The sequence below is a fragment of the Amblyomma mixtum genome, chromosome 4 (assembly GCF_055824585.1).
Source record: "Amblyomma mixtum isolate Tamu chromosome 4, ASM5582458v1, whole genome shotgun sequence".
Taxonomy (NCBI): domain Eukaryota; kingdom Metazoa; phylum Arthropoda; class Arachnida; order Ixodida; family Ixodidae; genus Amblyomma; species Amblyomma mixtum.
In genome coordinates, this window is record NC_143015.1 from 41,856,934 (window position 1) to 41,884,605 (window position 27,672).

The 27,672-nt window shown below is 48.7% G+C and overlaps 1 protein-coding gene and 1 pseudogene across 1 annotated transcript in view; both read right to left on the minus strand.

Moving 5' to 3' along the window:
* The window catches only part of LOC149346319 (sodium-coupled monocarboxylate transporter 2-like), a 95,515-nt gene that overhangs the window by 20,204 nt on the left and 47,639 nt on the right, over positions 1 to 27,672 (minus strand). Inside the window, exons 8-9 of the mRNA XM_089586369.1 lie at positions 7,345 to 7,433; positions 4,133 to 4,242 (exon numbers count right to left, since the gene is read on the minus strand). Of these exons, the coding sequence (XP_089442495.1) occupies positions 4,133 to 4,242; positions 7,345 to 7,433 (199 nt within the window). The remainder of the gene's footprint in view (positions 1 to 4,132; positions 4,243 to 7,344; positions 7,434 to 27,672) is intronic.
* On the minus strand, positions 11,609 to 12,940 carry LOC149346321 (uncharacterized; annotated as a pseudogene).

Here is a 27,672-nt window from a genome sequence, read left to right on the forward strand (position 1 = left end):
TTTTCTTATATTGAAAATTTCACTTTAAAAAATCCATTTATCTGCAGGTACTGTTGAGGATTTGCGGGGTCGCAATGGAGCACCAGAGAGAGACGACCAGCGTGGCAGGCTTCTAGTTCCGAACTGCCCGTGCCGGGTGTGCGCCCCGAGCACCCGCTGTCCATCTTTATTTTTTTCTAGCGCGCGCTGTAACGCCGATCTCAGCGCTGGCGCTATATAGCGTCGCCGGGCGCTATAGGGCCCCCCGCCTAGATGGAACGACGAAATTTGCGCGCCGACGGGGCAGAGATGGAGAAGCCAGAGATAGAGAGTCCGGTAAGGTCATGTCAGGTGCCGGGAAGAGCCGTCGGGTGGAGTGCGCGGGCTCAGGTGGACGAGCCTGGCTGCTGCGCAACGGGCGAATGATGCTGGGTGCCGAGTTGACAAAGGACATTGGGGCAGGGAAGGCCATGGTCGGGCCGTCACCGACTGTAGTGCTGCCCGCGGACACAAGTGTCGTCGGTGTTGGAACGTTGGAGCCGGTGTAGGTGGGAATCTGGCGCGCCGAGTACGTCGTCACAAGCACAAGAGCGGGCGAATCGGATCCGTGGACTGACAGAAGCTGTGCTGCGACAGCAGCAGCTGTAACAATATTTGGCACAGGTGTGACCATCGACACAACGGTGAGAGCCGTGACGATGGCGGAGGAAGTTGCAGGGCTCGATGTCAGGTGCTTGGGTGAAGCTGGATCGACAGTCCGGAGCGGTTGGCCAGGGATGATGCGCGTGTGAGCATGCTCGGCTGTAGGTGGCTGCAAAAAGCGTGTTGCAGTGACAGGCCGTGCAGCTGAGACTGCTACATCAGATGGCTGGCTGGGAGCAAAAGACACAGCTTTTGGATGGACAACTGCCGCACTGCTCGGTGTGGGTAGCTCGACCATTCGCTGCTGAAGGTGGCTCAAGTCAGGCACCAAAACAGACGCTTGCTGCGACAGTGTCGAGCTGCCAGGGTCAGACTCCGAGAAGCGGTTGACAGTACGGAGGGCTTGGGGTGGGGCCTCTTGGGCAGGCGATGTGGCCGCCGGGGTAGTGGGGCTGGTATGTGGCATAAGCTGCGGTGGCGGCAAACTCACTTCACCTTTAGCACGATCGCTCAGGTCAGTGACTGACGACTTTAGCGGAGTGAGCGATGAGGCGGCAGGTGAGCGTTCGGCTGGCAGCGATGCTACGCAGTAGGGTACCGAAGTTGGCGGAGTGGGGCACTCGTCGAGGAAGAGCTCGACTGACGGCGGCACTATTGCAGATAAGAGAAGTTGCTCACCGGGCTGTGCCGTACATGCTGTATCGTCCTTATGGGAGGCGGTATGGCCGGAGGCGGTGAACAGGGTGGCGCGAGGCGCATCTGTCGCCGAGTTCGCTGACGTGGCAAACCGCGGTGGGCCAGGCACCTCACCGAGCTGCTGAGGGAATGAGTGCGGACTTGCGGCCGTGGAGTCGTCGCACAGTGCTGCTAGCGTAACCGGGGTACCAGGATGTGCTGCCGGAAGCGATGCGGCAGCGTCTGGTGCGGTCGGTGATAAAGAAGTTGGGCCGGAGACGCAGGACTGGAGTGACGGCGAGGCGGCGAGGGGCTGCTGAGGCGGGCCGGGTTCTGATGAAGGCTGCGTGGGCGCGAGCGAGGCCGGTGCAGGGCCAGAGGCTGGCGGCGGCGAAAACGGGTCCGCTGCGTCGTAGAGCGGCGGCGGAACGTAGTAGGCGCCTCAGTCCGCCAAGACGGCCGCACGCAGCTCATCGTATTTGCCGGCAGCCGAAGGCAGAGTAGGTGAGCCGACGCAGGAGGCCGGGCGGGAGGATGTCGCAAAGGACTGCGTGTTTAAACGGCTGGATGGTGATGCCGTTCAGGTACATCGCAGCCTCCAGTTGAGCGAACCACCCGCCGACGCCTGCAGGCCGGAACGCCGGGAGCGGCGGGTCGAAACTTGGGTGCTGCCAGTACGCCATGCTAGGACGCCGCTGGGATAGAAGGAACGATTCGCCGGGTCACCACTGTTGAGGATTTGCGGGGTCGCAGCGGAGCACCAGAGAGAGACGACCAGCGTGGCAGGCTTCTAGTTCCGAACTGTCCGTGCCGGGTGTGCGCCCCGAGCACCCGCTGTCCAACTTTATTTTTTTTCTAGCGCGCGCTGTAGCGCCGATCTCAGCGTGGGCGCTTTATAGCGTCGCCGGGCGCTATAATACCTCACCAGCAAGCTTACTATTTTTTTAGAGCGCAGCTCTTTGGCGTCCGTTCCTGGGTTTCGCGTCGTCGTCGGCGTCGGCCTCGTAACCAGCTCCGCCCCCACTGTCACGCTTTTCAATTGGTCGAAATGCTCGTGACGTCACAGTGCGCGAATTTCAAATGGGGCCAATTGTACTTTGGCTAGTAACCATGCAACCAATCAAAGGGATCGTATAGTGATGCTGCAACTAAGTTGGACTGAGTTTAGTTAATTGCTTAATTAATCAATTAGCCTAATTAATATAGAGGAGAATGAAGAGGTCAGAAGAAAAGAAAAGAAAGACGCGCGCCGCAGCGACAACACCGTCCGCGGAAGGAGACGCTGCTGAAAAAAAAAACGGATAAGTACGAAGCCGCGTTCCCTCCACCACCACGCACTTCCCCACTCAGTAAGACGTTGCTCGTTTCATATACGTTGTGTCGAACATCCTAGACAGTTCCAACAATTGACAGGTTAATGACAGAACACGATGGATAGAAATGCAATAATATAAATATGAAATAGCCTAATTAACCTTTCTAGTTAGACCGCATAAATCAATAAAACCGAGAACGAAATTGGTCGAGTTGGGGAATCGAACCAGGGTCTCCGGAGTGCGATACGAGCACGCTAGCCACTCCGTAATGCCAGCTGAATGGTTTGGAATGAACAAAGGCGCGTCTAGCTAATACGGCGTCTTCGTTCACTCCCATCTTCCCCCTTTCCCTTACGGCGAGGTGCAGGTGTCCACCCAGATATGCGAGAGAGATACATTTCCTTTCCTCGAAAAATAAATTTACCGTCCAGCAAGGCGTACAGCCGAATTGGCGATGGCGTTCTGTGGACTCCCTGGCAGCGTTGCAAGACGCTGTCGCGTTCCACTCTTACAGGCGAAGCTTAACATGTTAACCAGACATCAGTAACACACGCAGACAGCCAATGGACGCGTCATTCGCTGGCAGCACTTGATTCATCATTCACAACCACATTCGTGACAGAATGGTGTACAAAATTCTTTGCCTCAATCTATCGAAAAGGTGAAACAGCTTATTTGCTGCTCTCAAATTTCGCATTAGGAAGTAACGTAATCGTCGTAATTTTTTTTTTGCTGTGCACGTGTTTACTATAGTCAAAGGCGTTCCCCATTGCTTTTCTATGGCAGTCTAAGCTGCTAGATGCGAGCGATGGAAGAAGATTAAAAGGAAGATTTTTGCGACGCTTCGAAAGAATGGACGATTTCCTTAAACAATTTAATAGCAGTACCTGAAAATATTTCAATATTCAAAGTTTTTGTCCAAGAATGTTTGACATGCTTCCACTCAGGCAAAAGACGGTTACACTTGAAATTCGCGAAAGAGGATGACGCTAGCATGTTCCATATGCGGGTGGATGAATTGAATAAATTTCGAATTTTACCGGTCATACCAATTTCAACTTGTACAATGGATGCCATATCGCTCTCACTGGTAGACGCCTAGCGGTGACTTTTTTCTCACGTTACTTTGATAAAGTGCTGATGACATACATACAAGACATTTTGCTACCAGAACCCCATTGCGCAAATAGGTAATATTTGATGCAGCTTGCCGTTAGGGCTTAAATAGGGATGTCAAAGAAAGGGCGTTTGAACACAAATACGTTGCTTAAAGTCAAACAAGCTTTCCATTGCATTACAGGGTTGAAAACGTTACCTCTCTGCCCTGCTATAACCGTGCGTCATGAAGTATGGTCTGAATGTGTTGAAGCAAAGTTTTCTTTCGACTCATCTTACCGTCTCCACGCACAAGTATAATGTGCTTTTGCGACGTATATAAGCCCATAATGTTTGCATAAGTCTAAAAATAATGAAAATCATGAAGCACTACAATAAATTCTGTTAAAAAGCATGAGAGTTACCTGAACATCGCGTAATTAATAACACGTGCTCATCAGCCTTAGTGTACCCATGGGCGATGACGTCCACATATAAAATTGTGGCTTGGGAATTAATTGTTGACGACACTGTGCTGAAAAGAAGAAACCAGAAACAGGTTGCACAGGTTTCAAGGCGGCGTTTTAAAGCATGCAAAGTTAATGCGCAGGGGCTTACTGCCTTCTGCACCGAGAAACATCACAAAACGAATAGAGGACGGGGAAGGGTGTAGATTAAAATAGCGAGCAGGACTTCAGACAAAAAAAGCGAAGGTTGGTCGATATGATGCATTCGGTGACAACTTTTTGGGCATTCACAGGTCGTACTCATAATACGTCAGATTTACCGCACAGACCCTGTGGTAAAGGCACCTTCTCTGATTTGGTTTGCCAATAAAAGGAAACGCTTTGGCGATGCAGTGCACTATCTCTTGCAGATCGCATTCCATTAAGCAAACAGATCATGCTTTTAGGTTTAGAAACAATGGAAGACGTCGCGAAATGTGTTTTTCGTACAAATTAAAGCATGAACTACAAATCAGTGATTGTGTTTTTGGTCACACGCCTTTAGACATGTTTCAGTGTGATATTGTAACACTCTCTAATTAAGGTAGTTGATTCGCAAAGACTTCTTTGAACTGATGCCTTAAACTGCATTATAGAGTGGTGAAAATTTATTCCTTCCACTCCTCCAGTAGTTTCGCTCATCTCATTGACTGGGGCTTGGTCCCAGCGGTGTTGTTGCCCGGAGCGACCACACGGTGCGAAGGCTGGGAACTTGACCAGGCCTATGCCCAGCTGGCTTCCATACACAGGGAAGGGTGGATAAAAAGGACGAAAAAAAGGCAGACAGGAGAGTTAAGTTTGTTTTTTCCACTTAACGTTCTACTCTCACAGGTGTGTTGTGGCGAATAAAAAGGAATAAGGTGTAAATTGTAAGTAAAAGCGGACCCTAAAACATTTAGCGCTAAGCATCTCAAGAGCGCTGGGTAAAGCTTTGTGCGGATGTAAGTTGAGGCCATGGCCGTAGAACAGTGATCTCCGCTTGAGGACATAGCTCCAATTGCTGCAGCGCTGCCACTTGTCCAGGATAAAAACGGGGAGAGTAACGAGACCCTTGCGCTATACATGATAAAAATGCCACCGAGTCCGACCAAGAGCTATTGGTATTTGGCCAGGCGTAGCTTAAAATACCCGCGCAGAAAAGTACGACGTGATGCAGCAGCTGTTCTCGAAAGACTGCAGAGTTATACGTGTAGAACCCCGCTACCCACCCTGTCATCTCCACACACATAGTGTTTTTGATTACATTACTGCCTTCAATGCCCCCACGTTCCGAAAATATACCTCATGTATGGCGAGTGTTTAAGAATTCGTTATTGCCTTACTAAATTATCTAATTACTGCTTTCCGTCCAGAAATTAATAATGCGACCTAATTTATAATATGAGGTTACGTAAACACGGTTTACTTCGCTGGCAGTCTCCCCTCTCCCGGCATTGATAACTGCGAATGCTTGGTTTTAAAGCGATTATGATTTTTAGTACGTTATCTATACACGGCAACGTGATTCTAATTTGTCACCGCTGAATGTTGGGATATCTTCAAAATTGGGGCATTCATAGTTATGCAAGAAATGAACTTAAATAAAATGCATAGTTTTCGCCTGGGTACTGGCACTGTTCTTCAGCTGTACGGGTCCATATCTGTAAATAACCCACTTCAAACAGCCAAGCAGGCCTTTATCCCTAAAAAGCATCATTGGCTTGGAGTATATGGCTAAGCATATAAGAGAAAATAATACATATATTCATCTGATTTATGTTTCTTAACAGAGTCAAATGACTGTTTCTCTATGCTAACTGGAGTGTTTTATGATATTATTTCATCTCTGTATGAAGTTTTCATGATCCTGTCCGCTATTCTAGCCGTAAAATGAATCTTTTCAGAGATCAGCCTCTTGTAACTCGAGCTATTCAAGCATTGATGTGCAGCTCATGAGATAATATGAACCATGTTAGGGTTACATGCTTTTAGTAACTTAAGCACTTCATTGCAATATGCCGATAAAACGAAAATTTATTTTGCGATGAGCAGAAAATGGCTAAAATGTATCTGAACTGCCGCGTGTAAAGTAAATTGTGGGGACGTGTAAGATCCCGCCTCGTACACGACCTCGCCTGCTCTCCCCTTTGTACTTCCCGCGTGGCTCGCGCAGTGCAGCGAGCAACACATGCTGAAGCAATTACCGGCATGGGGAGGACGCCCTTCTGGAACGTAGACGTGGCGCCTCGGGCAGAGGGCGCGCGTTCGGCGTGGCCTTGACGTCCCGAAAGGGGTGGTCTTCTTCCCACCGCGACTGATCAAAGGACTGATCCGCTGACTGATACCGTTGTAGCCATGCGGGGAGGCAAACAAAGCTCTTCCGGTCGGACCCAGCACGCGAGGGTGGCTGCCCTGAGGCAGTTATGCACGTGCATACACTTAAGACGAAAAGTGCGTTCTTGGGGGACGGCGAGGGTGTTGCGTGGAGAGTGTTTTATGAATGTTTTCTTGATTTGTTTGTTTTATTTATTCGAGCCCTGGTTTCGAGGCTATGCCCAACCCACAGGGCTGTGGCTACTGCGCAATCAAGTAGCGATTGGTTGTTCAAAGACTAAGGCGGGTCAAGAGAAATGACTCCCCTAGCGCCTTTGTTTATGCAAGGGATAAAAACAGAAGAAAAAGCCATGAATGGCAGTCCTAACCAGGCTCCGTGCTTAGCGCGTACGCAAAGAACTTCTAGGCTCTAACCGAGACCGCCGGTCGATGAGTAAGATTTTCTGAAGTTGTATGTCTGTGTGACATAAGTTCCTTCTAAGTTGCAGTACTTGAAATGTCTGTGTGACTTCATGCTTCTGTAATAGAGTTTGCCTAGTATATAATCTGTAAATATAATTTCCCCTTCGTAACTTCTGCTTCTGGACTCCTGTGCTTCAAACACCACCGAACTACTCACGTTTGGAGGAGGCTGGACTCCCCCGAAGAAACGCAAACGAACCTGAAGAAAGCAAAGAATTTACTACTACCATCAATGTTCCACGAGCTCTTCGCTGGCGCCAATATTTTCGTGTGTTCGAATGTTATTCCCTGGTCTTCTACATTGATCAAGCCTCGGAGCTTATTTTCAAGACTTGTTTTGATCATCAATGACATACCTCGTTGCCGCACACACGACACCTGCCAGGAACATGCCAACCAATCCAGGTATACGTATAAGCTCGGTGCTGAGGTAATACGGCACAATCTGAAAGGTAGGTGTAGAATCAGGCCACAAAAGCGCTGGAAACTGGCTCACTGGAAGAGAGAAATAATCGGTGTTCTTTTAGAACCAGCTTTTTTTCAGTTGCATGGTTTGCATTGTGATATGTCCCTACTTTGACCAGAAAATGCAGCAAAAGAAAGCACTGAACGGTAACTAAAGCTCTCGGTTCACAATCAATCACTGGCAACATCAATATTAACCTTTTCAACAAACTTTTTAAAGCTCAAAAACAGCAACAATGTGATATTTAGCTTTAATGAGAACAGAGCATTGATATGCTTAGTAACAATAGTGAGCTCTCACATCTCTCGGTTTAATTTCAACCGTAGCTCCTGATGTCACAACGTTATTTCTTTTGGCGAAATTGGACCATGGTTAGAATAGTTTTCTGAGGCATTTCTATGGCGCACCATATCAAAAAAGGCTCTAGATAAAATCGCCTCTTCATGATTGAACTGTTCATCTGACAGGCACACTTAACAAACAGCAGCGACCTGGAATTTGGAAGTCAGTTTTGAACTGTTGGACGGGCATCCAAATCTGTATTTTAATCAAGCGAAAAAAGAAAACTCAGTCTTTTTACTCAAGTAAGCATATCTAACTCAAGTAAGCACCTCTAAGGACACTTATTCATAGCCCATTCAGAAGCCCTATTGCCGCTTCAATCTAATGTTGCGAACAGCCGCTAAAATTTTTGTTCTGCCAAATTGTTTGGAAAAAGAACCAACGTTCCGAATATGACAAAGCAGTATACATTGTACTATGAATGACGTTGGTTAAAATAAGCCATGATGAATAGGACGCAAAATAGGAGAAGCATCAACACAATAGAGAAAAAATTGGCTGCGGCTTAGGTAAGGTAAAGCCTGGATATCTCGAAGCGAAAAGCTCTCGCGGCTTTTCAGCCAACTCCCAAGCTACCACTTCTGGATCGGTGTTCCTGCGCCGTCCGACTGTTGCTTCTTCTTCTCCTTCCATGGCGAGTGTCCGCCTGTTCTATGGGCAAGCGCGCCTTATATACCCCTCCTTTTATATGCGCACTGCGCACGGCTGCGGCGAAAGGTCAAACGGTGGCGAGGAGGAGAAGCAGCGGCGCACATGCGCAGTAGCGCGCGGCGGCACTGAAAGGTCCGGCGACGGAGTTAGCGGCGGCGACGGCGACGGCGGCCACCTGCGCCGTGCATGACGTCGCTCGGTTGCGCGCATGCGCAGCAGTGGCAAATCTGGGCTCCGGCTTACGCGAAACGCAGTGTTGACCAGCCTAGTGAAGCTTTTTGCTTCAAAATGAGGGACGCTCTGACGCATACGCAGTGCTGCTACCATAAATACGACAACCACTCAGACCCACTTTGATCAGCGGATCAGAACCTTCCTAGACAGAAACCGAAAGGGCTGGTGGCAATTTCTGGACTCGGCAGCGTATCAAGAGACTCACTAATACACACGAACAGGCGCCCCGTCATGAAGTAGCACAGTGTTTTCAGAAGACGACAGTCTTGCTCTCAACGCTGGCCGATTTGGAAGCGAGCTGGCCTCAGGAAACTCATGTTTTCTGCCACAAAAGCAACCTCGAGGTATTCCGTCCGTGCTGGCTGCGCCGTTTTGCCGCAGTAAAATTATGGACGAACGAAGTCGCAAACCGAAATTTCGTGATATCGTGAACTAGCTAAGCAGCAACGTGTGCATAAATACGTGTTCCTCACGATAGCATTGGTGCACTAAAAGAATTGTGCTATTAATGGCTTTCATCCTGCCTTCGTGGTGTCTGCATGCCCACGTGGCGGCGACGTGTGTTGTAAGGTTTCTTCCCATTACCTCTTTTGTTTCAACTCTCCTATTTGTATCTGCGCGGATATTACACACATATATATATATAGGTTGCGAGAGCCTGAAGTACTTGACTGCTTACAGGAGTATATAGCGAAGTATAGGCTTCGTTAAAGGAAACATATTTATTGCACCCGATGTTTCGATCGGGGGACCGTTCTTGAAGATCGGTCTCCCGGTTGAAACGTCGAGTCCAATAGGTATGTTTCCTTTGACGAAGTGTATAAGTGTATACTTCGCTATATATTGTAACGGAAAATAGGGCGACAGGTCGCTAACCAGCAGAATACAGAGAGCAGCCAGCCAGCCAGCGCGAGACACTTCAGCGCCACCTGAGAAGACCAGGTGGCAATACTCCCCCTCCCAAAAAAAGAAAAACGTAAAAGCGGGGTTGCAGTGCGGGCAGTGGAAAGAGAAAAAACAAAACAGCACAAGCACACAAAAATGTTCAAGGGAGGTAGGCGACGGTGTCCCACGCGAAAACGAGCGGCACACTGAGCGTACTATCCATTACCGCGTGAAGTACGGTTTCATGCGGACAACGTGCACAACCTCAGAGCGGGATGGGCGACGCTGAGGCTGCACAGTCCCGTCAGGAAGAACTTCGTAGGTCACATCTGTGACGCGGCGCAAAACTCTGTACGGTCCAAACGGCACATCAGTTTTTCAGACAAGCCTGGGCGGCGTACCGGGGTCCACACCCAAACTTGGTCACCCGGATGGTATTCGACGTGCCGATGACGGAGGTTGTAGCGGCGCGCATCCGTGCTCTGCTGCCGCTGAATGTGAATACGGGCAAGTTGAGGTGCTTCCTCGGCGTGCTGAGCGAACTGCTCGGCTTCTGGCGTGAGTGGGTGGTCATCAGTGCAGCATGGAAGCATTGCATCCAGCATCGTCTGAACGTCACGTCCGTTGAGCAGACGGAATGGTGTAAATCGGGTCGTCTCCTCGGTGGCCGTGTTGTAAGCGTATGTGACGTAAGGGAGAATCTCGTCCCAGGTTTTGTGCTGCGAGTCTATGTATATTGCGATCATGTCGGCGATCGTTCTGTTGAGTCTCTCTGTGAGCCCGTTCGTCTGTGGGTGATAGGCAGTGGTTTTGCGATGGTTCGTGTGACTGAGCTCGAACACGTGGCGCATGAGCTGTGCCGTAAACGCCGTACCTCGATCAGTGATTACGTGGGACGGTGCGCCCGGACGCAGCACGATTTGTTGCATAAAAAACTGGGCGATCTCAGATGACGTACCGCGCTGCACCGCCTTGGTTTCCGCATACCTTGTTAAAAAGTCGGTCGCGACGATGATCCATTTATGACCGGCCGATGACACAGGGAATGGGCCCAGAAGATCGATGCCGACTTGATCAAACGGCGTCCGAGGCGGTTCAATAGGTTGGAGCAAGCCCGCTGGCTTGAGAGGAGGCGCCTTACGACGTTGGCAATCGCGGCAGCCTCTGACGTAACGCTGGTCGGCGTGAGAACGTTTGGGCCAATAATACGCCTGGCGCACGCGTGCAAGTGTGCGGGCAAAGCACAAGTGGCCGGAGGTCGGCTCATCGTGACAAGCAAGAAGGATATCGGCGCGGCAATCTGTCGGAACGACGAGGAGGTGCGCTCGGTCAACAGTGCTGGAGTTTTTCTAAAACAAAATGCCGTTCCGGAGACAGAAGGCCGGCAGGTTACTAGAAAATTGTCGGGGTACGACAGAAGCTCGGCCCTCCAGATAATCAATGATAGGTCGCAGGTCTGGGTCAGCTCGCTGTCGGGTCATTAAGTCTAAGTCGCTGACAACTCCAATAAAACCACTCCCGTCCTCTATGCTGAAGTGTCTTCGAAGACGTTGAAGTGTCTCGCGCTGGCTGGCTGGCTGCTTTCTCGGTAGAAAATGTGACAGTGCGCTTTCGGAGGTCAATAATAGCTCCATACTCCCAGAGAAAATCAACGCCAAGGATACAGTCACGGGAGCAAGCAGGTAGAACTAGGCAGCTGACAACAAATGTGGAGCTGCGAATTTGGACTCTTGCTGTGCATAGGCCAAGCGGAGTTACGACATGTCCGCCAGCCGTGCGAATCTGCGTGCCGGACCATGGCGTCTTTACTTTTTTAAGAAGCGCCGCTAGCTTTCCGCTTAAAATCGAGAAATCAGCGCCAGTGTCCACCAAAGCACTAACCTTATAGCCATCGAGAAGCACGGGTATATCCAACGAGAATCGATCTCCGAGTTCAGGTACTGCAGTCGTTGCCTTTAAATCGCGGTCGGTCGCTGTTCGCGTTGCCGGGGGGTCTTGTTCGCATCGATTGCCAGCGGCCTCGCCCCCTGAAGTCGCTCTCTTTAGTTTTCCCGGCGGGGACTTGGCGACCGTCTCTGCGCCATCCAGGAGTTTTGGGGCTGTGGCGAAGGTTGGCGTGGAGATGGAGACCGAGACTGCCGCTGGGGAATTGTCGCCATGCGCTGCTGGGCTACGTAGTCCTTGATCTCCCGGGGTCGTTGACCTCTTGGTGGACGGGGCATGTCGATAGGGAACCGCTGCAGCCCAAGCTGTCGATCCGGGCACTGGCGATACAGATGACCGGGTTCCCCGCAGTGAAAGCAGAGACGCCGCCGATCTGGAGCACGCCACAGGTCCGTCCTCCGCTGAGGCGATCGTCGATTCTCGACGTAGTACGTGTCGGGGTGTGCGGAAAACAGCGAGCCTTGATTGGACGGAGGAAACTGCGCCGAAGAGGGCGCAGGACATTGCAAGGCTTCAGCTTACGTTGGACGACGGCACTCCGTGGGTAAAGGCGGCGGGTCAACGGACGGGAACGAAGGTCTCAAGGCTTGAACCTCTTCGCGGACGAGGCTAGCGAGAGAGCCGGCCGTCGGCAGGGGAGCACCGAAAAGCGCCTGGAGCTCTTCGCGCACAACGGAGCGGGTCAGGTCGCGGAGATCACGGTTAGCCCCGAAGGCAGGAAGCGGCTCTGTAAGTGAAGCGGCGAGTACCGGCCGGTCGTAGGTGGTAGACCGCCGCAGGAGCATCTTCTGCATTGTGACCGCTTCCGTGAGAAACTCAGCAACAGTCCCAGGTGGACTGCGCACGAGGCCAGCGAAAAGTTGCTCCTTAACGCCGCGCATGAGTTGGCGCACCTTTCTATCTTCGGGCATGGCCGGGTCAGCTCGCCGGAAGAGCCGAGTCATATCCTCCACGTACATGCTTACAGTCTCATTCGGCATCTGAATGCGAGACTGCAAAGCCCGTTCAGCCCGTTGTCGACGATCCGTGCTGGTGTAGGTCTCCAGCAGGCGTCGGCGGAACTCGTGCCATGATGTTAGGGCGTCTTCTCGGTTTTCGTACCAGGTACGTGCACCATCCTCGAGACTAAAGAATACGTTTCGAAGCTAGGCGGCGTCGTCCCACTGGTTGAATAAGGCCACGCGTTCAAACTCGAGAAGCCAGTCTTCTACATCTTCGAGCTGACTGCCGTGGAATGGTTTGGGCAGTCGCGGATTCTGCAAGGTGTAGTAGGGTGCAGCTTGCATGACAGGTCGATGGGTGGGTGCTCTGGCAGACTCCAAAGGCCCGTGTTCGGGAGGTAGGCCTTGGTTTCTCCGGCTAGCACGGTGTACAGGGGTGTCCACTAGCGAAGGACTGGAGCCCAGGGTATCTGGAGGAGTATGAGACATATACGGGGATCTTTACCCCGCACCTCCACCAAAATATGTAACCGAAAATAGGGCGACAGGTCGCTAACCAGCAGAATACAGAAAGCAGCCAGCCAGACAGCACGAGACACTTCAACCGTCTTCGAAGACACTTCAGCGCCACCTGAGAACACCAGGTGGCAATATATATATATATATATATATATATATATATATATATATATATATATATATATATATATATATATATACATATATATATATATATATATATATATATATATATATATATATATATATATATATATATATATATACATATATATATATATATACATATATATATATATATATATATATATATATATATATATATATATATATATATATATATATATATATACCAGGTGTCCCAGCTATATGTAACCAAGCTTTTAAAAAATACGGGGTGTCCTAGCCGTCGGAAACCAAATGAGGGTTGTTTAGAGTCGCGTGACCTAGTCTGCAGTATTTTTTCGATCTTCAAGGTTGACTAATTAGTTAAGCTTAATTAACTAACTTTTTAATTATTGACTTGAGGAACTATGCGTCTATAAAAAAGTTGTAGATCGCTTTGAGAAACACCTTACTGAGACATTTGCAGCAAAATAATATATACGTAAAGTAGTTTTTTTACCGGCCTTTAACCATAACCAGCACAATAAGAAAAAGCTTCGACATGACAACTGTGCCACTTCAAGGTCCCAAGACGCGCCTTAAAGAAAAAAATCAATTTTTTCTGAAGTCCTCTCCTCGATGAGACTTCGGGTGCACATTGGGGCAGAGAAGTGAGCGAGCAGCTGGTCACGTGATAACTTTCTTTTAAGGCCAATAAATGAAGCTACGTAAATCGTAACTTGACGGACACAGCACTACTAGCGGTTTTTCGAGGTGATCTAGAACTTTTGCATTGACACTCTCTTCCTGAAATTAATAATTAAAAAGTTAGCTTATTAAACTTAACTAATTAATTACCGTTGAAGAGCGAAAAAAACACTCAAGACTAGGCCACGCGACTATGAACAACTATGAACTATGACTATGAACTATGGACACTTCGCCTTTTTTAAAAGTTTGGTTACATTTAGCTGGGACACCCGTTATATATATATATATATATATATATATATATATATATATATATATAGATATATATATATTTATTTATTTATTTACAAAATACTGCAGCCCGAGGGCCAAGCAGAGTGGGCAATTTAACAACAGGCAAAGATCACACCAAACTACAAAAAAGAAAGAAAGAAAACAGACAAACACTACAAAACACCTGAATGATCAACATAAAGGCAGTCAAAAGTAAAAGGTTGCTGTATGAACAACATTGTCAGAAAAAAAAAAACAGGAAGAAATATTATAAAACACCAAACGTAGGATTACAAACAGAAATCAGATGATAGGGGACAAGCGTTCTTCAAAATCATGAACATTACGCGCAGAAAAGACGAGAGCAGGCAAGCTGTTCCACTGAGTGATAGTGCGAACAAAAAAAGAGTTTTTAAAAAGGTTAGTACGGGCAAAGAACGGCGTAAGGCTGTGGTCATGAACGTTCCTAGTATGCCGGGTTAAGCGTGGGCGCAGGTAGTCCTTGGAAGAGAAATTGAACTGTTGGTGATAAAGTGAAAAAAGAAATTTTAACCTAGCGAGTGCTCTTCTTTTTTCCAAGGATGGAATATTATTTACAGACATGATGGCGGACGGTGAAGCATTCCGATGATAACTGTTGAAAATGAACCGGATTGCTTTTCTTTGTATCATCTCTAGTGAATGTATATCTTTTTTGAGAAATGGATCCCATGACACACTAGCATATTCAAGTTTAGGTCGAATGTACGTGTTGTATGCTAATAGCTTCACGGACTGTGGGGAAGACTTTAATTTGTGGCGGAGGAAGCCAAGTTTCCTTGCAGCAGCAGCGCAAATTTTGTCGACGTGACTAGTCCAACTAAGGTGCTTATTTAATGTTACGCCGAGGTACTTGTAGTTGTCAACTTGCAGTAGGTTTTCATGGTTCAGTGTGTATGTAAACTGGAAGGGATTCTTCTTTTTCGTGACCCGTAGGAGAACAGTTTTATCAGTATTTACTTCCATTAACCATTCCGCGCACCAATCTGCAACTGCATTAAGGTTTATCTGTAAGCGTGCTTGATCCTGGTTACTATTAATAGACTTAAAGAGAATGCAGTCATCTGCGAATAACCTAATACTTATAGCTGCAGTGTCAATGGCCGAAACGATGTCATTGATGTAGATCGTCGCGTATATATATATATATATATATATATATATATATATATATATATATATATATAGCACAATAAGGTAAACGTACTTGGTTGCTAGTTTAAATAAGATGCGAAATTGACAAACGCTTCTTTTAAGCAAACGTTTATTGGGAGTCGACGTTTCGGACAGAGCCTGTCCTTTTTCAAGATGAAGTTACATGGTTCTTGCTTCTCTTCTTAAAGGGTCTTCAAGATCTGTACAGGTGTTCGACACATGAGCCAAAACAAGCCGACGATGCACAAGGGAGAACAGCTCAGGGAAGAGAAAAAAAGAAAAAATTAACAAAAATACACAAACGGGACAGGGAGCGGGGAGGGTAAATGTCGTCGCCCGCCATCCACGTATGCGGTCGCGGGGAGAAAAGAAAAAAAGGAAAAAAAGGGAGAAAAAAAAACGCAGGGCGGGAGGGGAGAATGGACGGAGAACTGCATCCTAACACAGCGGACAGCTAGCAAAGTGTATGGAGACAAACAGTGGCCGACGCACAGCATAGATTTGAGATGCACTCAAATGTTGCCCACTTAAACGAGTAAACAAGATACAATGGAGCAAAAGGGCGGGGAAAAACTTCCGCCATGTCCAACTTCTTTGGCAGGATGAGTCAAGGTGGGCAGAGTGTAATTTAACGAGACACACGTGGAGTGTAGATGAGCTCACCTGCACACACCCACAGAAGCAACAAAAAAAAAGAAAAAGAAAGGAAAAGAAGAGGCCGGAAAAGGAGGTGACTTTAGGGAAGAATCGTCGCGTGGGGCCACTATGAATGGCGGGAGTGCTTAGGTTCTTTGACGGCGCCGCTCTCGTCAAGATGGTCGAACGGGGCAAGGTAAGAACGCGGTGTGCGATGAGGACATCGGTGTAAGCGTATGGGAGAAAGCTTGCGAGGCCTGTCAGGCCGGCACTCAAGGTCAGTTCTGGATTTGCAGAGGGCGTATTGAAGACAAAGCGCCCAGGTTCTCATTAATGCCTTGGGCAATTGTTCCAAACTTATAAATAAAGTACGACTCGTGTTGTTCCCGTTCCCGGTTGTTGTTGAACGCACCCTGTAAGACTGTTAATTTAAGTGATTCAAATGGGCGTTTTTTGTCATTAATGTGTTTTGACAAGGGGAGGTTAGGTAGAGATAGGGCATGAGCGCGGTGGTTATTAAAGCGAATTCGTAGAGGGTTAACCGTCTGCCCAATGTACTGCATACTGCACACACCACATTCTAGGAGGTAGATAACGTTGGAGGAGTCACAATTAAAGTCGCCATTGATTTTCCATTTAAAGCCTGAGGCTGTGCTTATAGCACAGCTGGTTGTTTGCATATGTTTGCAGACGTGGCATCTACTTTTGGCGCAGGGTCGGCAACCCAACCCAAGGTGGTTATGTGTTTTTGAGTGCACGAGAATGTTTTGAATGTTTTTCGGTCGTCTGTAGACTACGTGAGGGGGAGTAGTGAAAATTTTTGCGAGGCGCTCGCTTTGTTCGAGAATGTTGAAATGTTTTTTAAGGATTTTGTTTACGTTGGGGGGATTACTTGTGTAGGTGAGTACCAAGTTTGCCCGGTGATCTGTTTCTTCACTGCGTCGACGTCCATCTAGTATTTCATCTCGGTTGAGTTTAGATGCCCTTTCAATTGCATCGTCGACAATGGCGGGGGGATATCTGTGCTTGGTGAGGACTTCTCGCATGCGATTGGAATTTCTCTCGAAGTCTTGATCTTGTGAACAGATTCTTTTAAATCGATGTGCCGGAGAGTATGGGATACTTGTTTTGGAGTGGCGAGGATGCCAACTTTGAAAGTGTAAGTATTGTTGGCGGTCCGTCGGTTTTCTATATACGCTGGTGTTAAGTGAGCCTTCCTTTACCGAAATCTCGACATCTAGGAAGTTAATTGAGGTGTGGGAGTACGCGTGAGTGAACGATATGTTGGGGTGGACAAGGTTGAATTGTTCAATAAAATGTAGGAGTTCTTGCTCTGTGTCAGTCCAAATTAGAAAAATGTCATCCAAATAGCGTTTGTATAGGATGGGCTCGATGAGAGAATCTTGCAAGAATTTAGATTCAAACCTATGCATGAAGATGTTGGCGTAGGCGGGGGCCATCCTTGTACCCATGGCTGTGCCATTAATTTGTAAGTAGTGTTGATCGTTGAATTCAAAGTTGTTGTATTCGAGTACGATTTTCGCAAGTATTTCTAGAACACGTGTGGCAGGAGACTCCTCTTTTCTATCTTGTCTGTACGCTTCGGTCAGAGATCTGATGCCATCGGAATGAGGAACATTAGTGTAGAGTGAGATTACATCTAATGTTACCAGAAAGGCACCTTCCGGAAGTTTAAGGCCCGCTATTTCGCGAAGGAAATGGTTTGTGTCTCGTATGTAGGATGGGTGTGTCGTTGGAATATGCCTGATTACTGTGTGAATTTAACTGGAAATTGGTTCTGTAATCGTGCCAATGCCAGATACTATAGGGCGGCCAGGATTATCCTTTTTGTGGATTTTCGGTAGTAAGTAGAATCGACCTGGTGACGGGTGTGGTGCGATGAGAGCTTTAGATAACCTTAGGGTTATGTCCCCTTTTTGCGCAAGCTGATCAAAAGTCTCTGCTATATATTGTTGGTATTGTGGAGTTGGGTCTTTTTCAAGAACCTGGTAGAAGCAAGTGTTAGAGAGTTGTCTCAAGCCTTCTTCAATGTATGCTTCACTATCCATTACTACTATACCGCCTCCTTTATCTGCTGGCTTTATGGTTACATCTGTCCCTCTGCTGAGCGCCTTCAATGCGTGCCGTTCTTTTTTGGACAGGTTCGGTCTCCCTGGAGTGTGGCTTTTGTAAGCGCGAATTATGTCGTTCTGGACCGCATTAATATACATGTCCAAGTGTTTGTCTCTTCCCATGTTAGGAGTCCAGTGTTGGTTTGTAACGCAGAATTCTCTGCTGTCTGCACTAAGTTGGGGCCTATCACAAAAGTATTCTTTCAGTCGCAACATTCGTGCAAAATTGTCCGAATCTTTTAAAACTGAGAATTCATTGTATTTACTTGTGGTGGGGCAGAACGTAAGACCTCGAGAAAGAACTGATTTCTCCTCAATTGTTAGGGCGCTGGATGATACATTAATAATGCTATCCTGGAAACCAGACCAAGAGCTTGTAGCAACGGGTTTATCATTAGTGGCTGCTCCCGTTCCAGAGCGTTCTGCTTGTGTTGTCGGTATTAATGTCGTTTGTGTCGTTGCGTTGAATTTGTTGTTGGGGCTTGCCGTAACAATGGGGTGATTATTAGTAGCTACCTCCGTTTCGGATTCTTCGCGTTCCGCTGGGTTTGTCCACGCGAGGTGTGGAATCCCGTCCCTAATGAATTTTTTGCGTTTTATCTCGCGTACCTCGCGGGTTCTCTTTTCCTCAAAGAGCGTAAGTTCGGTGGCCTCAGGCGCGGTTAGGGGAATGTGTTGACGAGCACGACTCTCTTCTTTCTTCAGAGCCCCCAAGACCCTCTCAAAATGGCCAATCGGAACTCCAAGCAAATCCAAAGAGGCAGATTCTAGTACACGATTCCAATTATCCTTTTCCTCATCACACAGATTACCCATTGATGGTGTTAGTGAAATTTGTAAACCTTTTGGTGCGATTTTGGATTGCATATAGATCTTTAGGCTATGGATATGGAGCTCGTGCCTTATTCGTTTATCCACCATTTTTCTCAACTTTAAAAATTTGGAATTATTTGACGAGGGCTGTCGGTAGGGTGAGACAGAGAGAGTCGGCGTACTCACGCGGCCTGATTGTCAGTGTTGACGAACCCGTTGTGCGGAACCACAGCGCTTTCGGAGATCGTAGCGAGACAGAGGGGTGCTTGGGATTTCTGGTCTCGAGCTGGTGGTGGCACCCATGTGGCCTTCCACCGTGGAAGGCGTTTGTCGCTGTGCCTGGTCTGGATGGCCTGAGGCTGCGCCGGGGCTTGCTGGAGTCCTCGTGCTGTTTTCGGTGGGTTTCTGGGCCGTGCTTCGGGAGGTTGGTGTATCTTGGTGTTTAGCCTTGGATGGAGGTTGCTGCTGGTGGGGTCCAGTGCGTAGGACTCTTGTTAACTCGGGTCTCTCGGTGGTTCTGTTTCGTGTCGCTTCCCTGGAGGAGGTAGCGGGTATCGTGTTGCTATTCACATTGCGAAAAGGTGACCGCGTTGGTGTTGGAAGTAGGGCTCGGCGGTGGGTCACGGATGATGTCGTACTGTCTCCATATATATATATATATATATATATATATATATATATATATATATATATGGGGTATACGCGAGCCCCTCATTCCCCTTCCCTTGTTTGCTTATATATGTATATATATATATATATATACATATATAAGCAAACAAGGGAAGGGGAATGAGGGGCTCGTTATAAATATGACAGAAGCCAACAGCCACATAAACCAAGGGGCACAGGGGATTTTTAATTTTTATTTATTTATTTTGTGGTGTTGATCAATTTAGAATATTACTGAATATGTTATCGCTTAAAGTAATTGATTAGAAAAGCAGAAGAAAAAACAACCACATGCCGCCGGTGGGATCCCAAGGGCGGCATGTGGTTGTTTTTTCTTCTGCTTTTCTAATGAATTACTTTAAGCGATAACATATTCAGTAATATTCTAAATTGATCAACACCACAAAATAAATAGATAAAAATTAAAAATCCCCTGTGCCCCTTGGTTTATGTGGCTGTTGGCTTCTGTCATTTATATATATATATATATATATATATATATATATATATATATATATATATATATATATATATATATATATTGTGGGATCGTCAGCGCCCGATTGACGGTGGGCTAATTAGGTGGCACTTCGCCCACATATCGCGGGTTCGGGCCAGAGCAGGCTGAGGGCACTGCCAGCGTTTGGGGCGCGCCTGCGCTCTCGCTCCGAAGGAAGGCAGGCGCAGTTATTTGAGAGCACAAGTGTTTATTACACAGTAAGTTGCATTACATAACACTGCACTAATCCGCAGACCTCGGTACAGCCCATAGCCCCGCCGCAGCACCCGAAAGCGCGCCCGCGGAGCCGCGCGCGCAAAGCAAAGACTACATACGCGCGTGACAGCACGGCTAAGGGCGATCGCATGCCGCGCGGCCAACCAAAGGGTTAAATCGCGTGCAAACAACACGAGGGAGGATGGGGTATACGCGGAGCACTTCTTGACGACGCAGGTGCCACGTCGATGGCTCATCGCGGGACGTCACCGGCAATGGCCCGGAGACGACGAAGAAGCAGCCAAATCAGGCCCTCCCAAATCCGAAGCGCGTCGGCGCCGCACATGCGGGCTACACGACTGCAGAGGTTCGGGCCTGGACTCGAGCATACATACTAGGTGCGCACGTTAAAGCACCCGCGCTCTTGGGCCCCCGGCAAAGGCCGCGGCACCCGGGCGCCAAACTCTACACACCTTTCTGCTGCCCGAGTCGGGGGCGATCTACACGTTCATTTGCCGCTCAGGGCCTCTCGCCGAAACAACGCCCCCCAACTGTCACTCTGAGTGACCCAATGTGGACGCGAGGTCGAAGCGGGAAGAACAGAAGGGAGGGTGATTTACTGCGGTTCTCGGAAGAGCTTCACTTGCAAGGGAGGACAAACAGCGCGGCTGCCCGCATTCGGCTATCGGACACCCCACGGGGGGTCTTTCTAACGAACGAAACGGAAGAAGCGGGCGCACACTCCGGTAGCCCAGGAAGCTCAATCCCCACATCATATATATATATATATATATATATATATATATATATATATATATATATATATATATATATATATATATATATTGTCACGGAAGCAAGGCAGGAGACACCGTTCGCCAGCAGCGCTAACAGAATCAGCTCCCAGGGCGCGAGAGCCAACTCTCACCTCTTTGTCTTCTGATGCCACCTGGGACCACCTGGTGGCATTATTCCCCCTCCCGAAAAAAGGAAAAGGAATACGGAAAACCACTACGGTGCCACGATCTAACTGAAGGAAGTAGGGGAACAACAATCGAAGGGGCAAAATGACAGGGGAAAACGGGTCTCTGCGAAAAAAAAAAACGAAAACCGAAACAACTGTGGAAGCGTTGTCAGTGCGTGAAAAAGGGCTTCATACGCAGTACGTGCACTACTTCTGGCTGGGGTCGGCGGCGCGCACTGTGGACAGAACCGTCGGGCAGAACTTCATAAGTCACATCTGTTATGCGACGCAACACTCTGTAGGGGCCAAAGTAGCGGCACAGGAGTTTTTCCGACATGCCTTGGCGACGGACCAGGGTCCATACCCACACTTGGTCGTCCGGTTGGTACTCGACGTGGCGGTGCCGCTGGTTGTAGCGGCGTGCAACTGTGCCCTGTTGCCTCCTGATGTGCATGCGGGCGAGTTGGCGGGCTTCCTCCGCGTTTTGGACAAATTCTTCGGCGTGTAGCGTGAGCGCCCGGTCGTTGGCAGTGCATGGAAACATGGCATCCAGCATGCTGTGCACATCGCGCCCATAAACAAGGCGAACTGGCGTAAAGTCAGTGGTTTCTTGTACGGCCGTATTGTACGCGAAAGTCACGTATGGAAGGATCTCGTCCCAAGTCTTATGCTGGACGTCTACGTACATAGCGAGCATGTCTGCTATAGTTTTGTTGAGTCTCTCGGTTAGCCCATTGGACCGCGGGTGGTAGGCAGTAATCTTGCGATGGCTGGTATGACAGAACTTGAATACCTCGTGCATGAGCTGCGCTGTGAAAGCCGTTCCCCGATCGGTGATTACGCTGGACGGGGCGCCGTGTCGCAGAACAATGCGATGCATGAAGAACTGAGCAATTTCAGACGATGTGCCACGCGGCACCGCTTTGGTTTCGGCATAGCGTGTCAGGTAGTCTGTGGCGACAATTATCCGAGAGGTACTGGGATCGCCACCCAGCACCTCCACCAAAAATATGTCACGGAACCAAGGCAGGAGACACCGTTCGCCTGCAGCGCTAACAGAAGCAGCTCTCAGGGCGCGTGAGCCAACTCTCACCTCTTTGTCTTCTGATGCTAGCTGTGGCCACCTGGTGGCAATATATACGAAGACCAGGACTTTTGGACATTAAATTTATTTCTGAGGCACTGTGGAATAATCTATTATACTGTTACGAAAATATTGAAGGTAATGGTGAACTCTTCGAATGCATAGCAAAATCTTAAACTTTGTCGATCTCTTGCGTGGAGTGCTTAAGAGTGGATTGCAAACTGATAGGGAACATTTTTGAAGATATCATGAACATTAATAGCAAAAAGCGGAAATCTTTCAAGGGTACCTTATGATATATAAAAAAATTGCTTCCAGAAATGATTTTCCGCTGAAGAATGTACTTGTCTAAAAGTTCAGAGTATGAGTAGGTGTTAATCGACAGGGCTCTGTTTTTGCTGCTTGGCAGCTCGCGTTTCGACCGCCAGAATTCTTGTAGGTTAGGGCACCCAGCCGTAATGACGCCCCCCCCCCAAAAAAAAAAAAAAACTCTGCCTCTTCCGTAAGCGAGAGTAGAGTAAGCATGAAATGCTTGCGGGCATAACACATTGGTTGCAGATGGTACTAGTCAAAATCTTGAAATGGGTCTAGTGTAAACACACCACACCACACTCTTCTTGTTGCGTAGAAGCGATCGCCTGCAATAGTGCGGGCTTAGGTAGGCAGCCGCGAACAATGGCGGCCTTGTCGCTTTCGGGAGTGGCCGCATAATCATGGCGTTGTCGGCAGAGGAGAGTAGTCTTCTGCTGTGGCGTATCACTCGCAAAGCGATCGCTTTCCGCAAGACGCTTCCTACCTCTCCTTTCATCAGGCTGCATTGCTCGGCTTAAGCAGCTGTGACGGTGGTGGCATGGAAATGCAGGACGATGCAGAAGCGTACGCGGACACGACGAGACGCAGGCCTGACAAGAATGTATATGCAGCGCGTTCGAATACTCCGCGAGCGTGTATACATCTGCCTGCCATAGGGGGAAACATCATGAGCTGAAGGCCCAGCGGCCGGTCTTTTACATGCGTGAGTGTGAGACCGAAGCGCTATCCTTGGGGATGGCGCGGAAGCAACTTTTCAGCCCCAAGGCCCATTCGCCCTGGAGCTCCCCTCTTGCTCTAAGCGGCCCTCTCTCAAAGCCCCCAAGAGATCAAGTATGAGTCTCGTGAAATCTTGTACGGTGCCCTGATGTTCTCGTTTCAGTGCCGGGATGAGTGGAATGCAGTGCCCGGATGTTGGCTCTCGGTCTCGGCGTGACGTCACCACACTGCCGACAACGGGAGCTAAAAGCACTTCATGCTTAAAACTAAAGGGGTGTCCGCTTCTCACAAAATTCGGCGCATTTTTTTAAACAAAGAAACAAAACAGCGCCGCGCGCGCGGCATCTCGCCACCGCCGTCGTAAAACGGGGGAGAGGGAACGCCCAGGGGAGCGTCTAGCCTGTGTGCATGGTTGCCCCCTCCACCAACGCTCACCGACACGGCGGGCGCAGAGGGAATGAGTCATCCGTGCCGCCGATTTCTCTCGACCGTCCTAGTCGCTTCTACTTCTAAGCGGGGGAAAAGGGGCAGGGTGTCGAACCGGAATTTTTTCGGGTCCGGTTCAGGTTCGGGTTCACACCTTTCAGGTTCAGTTCCGGGTTCGGCTCCAGAGCGACATTCCGTTCCGGTTCGAACCGGTTCGGACCATACTGAACCGGTTCAAACGGGTTCAGGACAAAAAAAATTAGAACGTAGATGGGTTTTAACCAACCTTTTTATGCTGTTTAGTTTTTTTTTCTGGCGCATCGATATATACAATAAAAAATGCAAAGATTTGTGCAATGCGATATGTTCTCACTTTACCCACTTTGTTTATTGTCGGTGGCAAAACGACGTATCTACAGCAAGAGCCGCAAAATGAAATGAAATTTAATGTATATCGGCTGTGTACGCTGTAATCCGTCTGATTAGGTATAAGGCGAAAAGCCGCTGGATTTTGCATCTACAAAACCCACCAGCTTCAGCAGTTTCGGAGAACCCGTCTCGCGAGTAATTGTTCATCCTGAAGCAGGAGTCAGTCAGGAACTTCTCGTAAGCATGCAGTGCACTTACGCGGGCGCCGACATGACCCCGCGCACGTGGAATCTACGTTTCCGCGCACTATTGAGAAACGAAGCTGTCAAGTATCGGCACCTGTATACTGGCAGACACATTTGCGTCACCCCGAAACCGACTTGCCAGTCACACCCCGCTCCCCTCCTTTCCCACATGGTACGAGAATATGCGAGAACCCTTCTTCCGCCCATCCCCCAACCAACGAGAGCTTCTTGGGAGCAATGGCTCTCCCTATCCTGAGCTTACCAAACATATTTTATTTAAATCACCTCTTCGATACCACTTTTGTGATTCGTGTTATATATCTCAAGCCGCTATTGCTCAGTATCTTTAAAAACACAGCTAATCGTGGCTTCTCACTAGTACAGGGACAAGTTACAACTATAGCTGATTATGATGACGTCGACGTCTTTTGTTCTGATAAAAAGAGTGTGATAAAAAAAAATATCTCTGCCTCTCCCGTAACCGAGAGTAGAGTAAGCATGAAATGTTTACGGGCATAACACGTGCCGCAGTGGTGGCTCAGTGGTTATGGTGCTCGGCTGCTGACCCGAAAGACGCGGGTTCGATCCCGGCCGCGGCGGCTGAATTTCCTTGGAGGAGAAATTCTAGAGGCCCCTGTACTGTGCGATGTCAGTCCACGTTAAAGAATCCCAGGTGGTCGAAATTTCCGGAGCCCTCCACTACGGCGTCTCTCATAGCCTTAGTCGCTTTGGGACGTTAAACCCCATAAACCAAACCAAACGAAGCGTACGCGGACACGACGAGACGAAGGCCTGACAAGAATGTATATGCAGCGCGTTCGAAACTGTCTAAAGTGCGTAGAGGCGAAAGTCTTTTCCGCAGCACTTCGCCTATGTGACACTGGTGACGTCAGCACTGGATTACGTCACATATAATTTATGTCAAAGTAATGAGAAATTACCAATTAGTGATTGATTGCTGATTAATGACTAAATACTAATTAACTGCTAATTAATGACGCTTAAGCATCGCCTTTATAAGTGAAACGCGACAGCGTGTGACAGGCAGTCCACGGAACGCCACCACGCGTTCGGCGAGATGCCCTGGCCTTTGAACGCGACGCTTTTTGAGGAAAGGAAATTACGCAGTGCTTCTCTGTCATCTCGGTGGACACCCGAACCACACTGCACAGGAAGGGAGGAACGCCACCACCCGCTCGGCGCGATGCCTTGCCCTTTGAACGGCTTTTTGAGGAAAGGGAATGGCGCAGTAATTCTTTGTCATCTCGGTGGACACCCGAACCGCACCGTAAAGGAAGGGAGGAACGCCACCACCCGTTCGGCCCGAAGCTACCGGCGCTTGTATGCCGGTCCTGTAGGAGGGGTTAGAGAGTCTCGTTAAATCTCGTACGATGCCCGGATGTTATCGTTTCAGTGCCCGGATGAGTGGAATTCAGTGCCCGGATGTTGGCTTTTGGTCTCGGTGTGACGTCACCACACTGCTGACAACGGGAGCTAAAAGCATTTCATGCTTAAAAACACTCTTCGATTAGGTGATGGTTTGGTTTGGTTTATGGGGTTTAACGTCCCAAAGCGACTAAGGCTATGAGAGACGCCGTAGTGGAGGGCTCCGGAAATTTCGACCACCTGGGGTTCTTTAACGTGCACTGACATCGCACAGTACACGGGCCTCTAGAATTTCTCCTCCAAAGAAATTCTAGCCGCCGCGGCCGGGATCGAACCCGCGTCTTTTGGGTCAGCAGCCGAGCACCATAGCCGCTGATTAGTTGATAGCGCTTCTTTTCTGCACGGATGCAAATTGGTAACATCTTCGTGGGGATGTTGCATTGCATCATTCTTGCAAATGCAGCATTCTGCTTGAAAGAAAGTATGCTTGCACTACATAGAATTTTTGTAACTTTTTTGGGGGCGCTATCAAAGAGAGCCTGTGCATCTACAGATTTTTTGGACCCTTGATAGAGTCTGGTGAATCAGCCGTGCACCATTCGTCCACCAACTTGTTTGAGGGGATTTATTTTCAAAACTACAAAACAACCCCTTTCAGGCCGCTGTGCTAAGTAGGCGACTAAGTGCTCGTCTGTCTTTTCTGGACATGGTCGTGAGAGAACTTCATGCTGATGCATTCGGTTTTCTCACTATTCGCTTTTGCTTATAGAATACCTGTACGACCTCTCCACAAGGCAAATGACTAAGGTTGTGATCGGTCATTGCTTCCTCTACCCATATATCTGCAGCCTTGCCTAGCCGTTTTGATACGCGTGTATTAAAGCGAATTAAGCGGATGTAGCCGAACCCACTTAAAACGGCCGCAGATATACGCTTGTTTATTACGAATGGGTATGGTGCTACCGTCAAAATATGCATAAGGGCAATGGCAGTTCGTCGCAAATACAACCAAAAACTTTGGCCGCACCACTCGGTTATAGCGAACGAGAAGGCGCCGTAAACTACCCCTGGAGTTGAAGAGGATGTGCTTCCAGTAAACGCGGATATGAGAGAGCGCCTCTCAAGCTTCACAACCCCGCCCAGGAAAGAATGTCGACTCAAAAATGCAATAAAAGGGAGCACTGCAGTGCGCAGCGCTTAGCGGAAAGTCCGGCGTCTGGAAACACTGTAAACGGTAGCGTAAACACGGAAACGGTATGGTATAACTCTATTGAAGCAGTAAGTAACCGCCGGACAAGCCCCCGTCGATGGCCTACGAGGGCAGTCATTTCCTGCGTGTTCGCTGGCTGGCCAAAGCATCCCAGGTGGAAGAAGCGTGGTGCGCGTGGTAAAGGGGCATAGCCGAAAGCGAAGCTACTGACCATGGTCATGGGTCAACCAACAGCAGTGATTTGAGAATTTTGAAAGCCTTGCTAGCCATGCTGGTCACCATTGCCTGCCCAGTCGGCTCCGTCTTTTGCACTGCTACCGAGTGCAGGCAGCGTCATAGAGCGGGCAGTGCAACTGACGCACTCAGTGCCACGAGCGCTGCGCTACTTTCGTCGCTGCATGAGCCCAGGAACGGAACAAGAAGCTCGAAACACACGTGACCAGACGCATGTAGCTTTGTGAAAACGCTTCGTTGACCCATAGCTGGCCAGATGTTTCCTCGGATAACTAAGTTCCTGCAGACCACAAAATCGCAGAAGCGCGTGCTCTGAAGAAGACGTTGAACACCAAGTGCGAACCCACTCGTACTGCCAGGAATTTTATTTATGCGGCCGACGTGCCACCAGCAGCCGCGGACACTTCAACCACGATTAGTTATACAGTAACTAAATTTGGCCGCCGCGGTGGCTCAGTGGTTATGGTGCTTGGCTGCTGACCCCAAAAACGCGGGTTCGATCCTGGC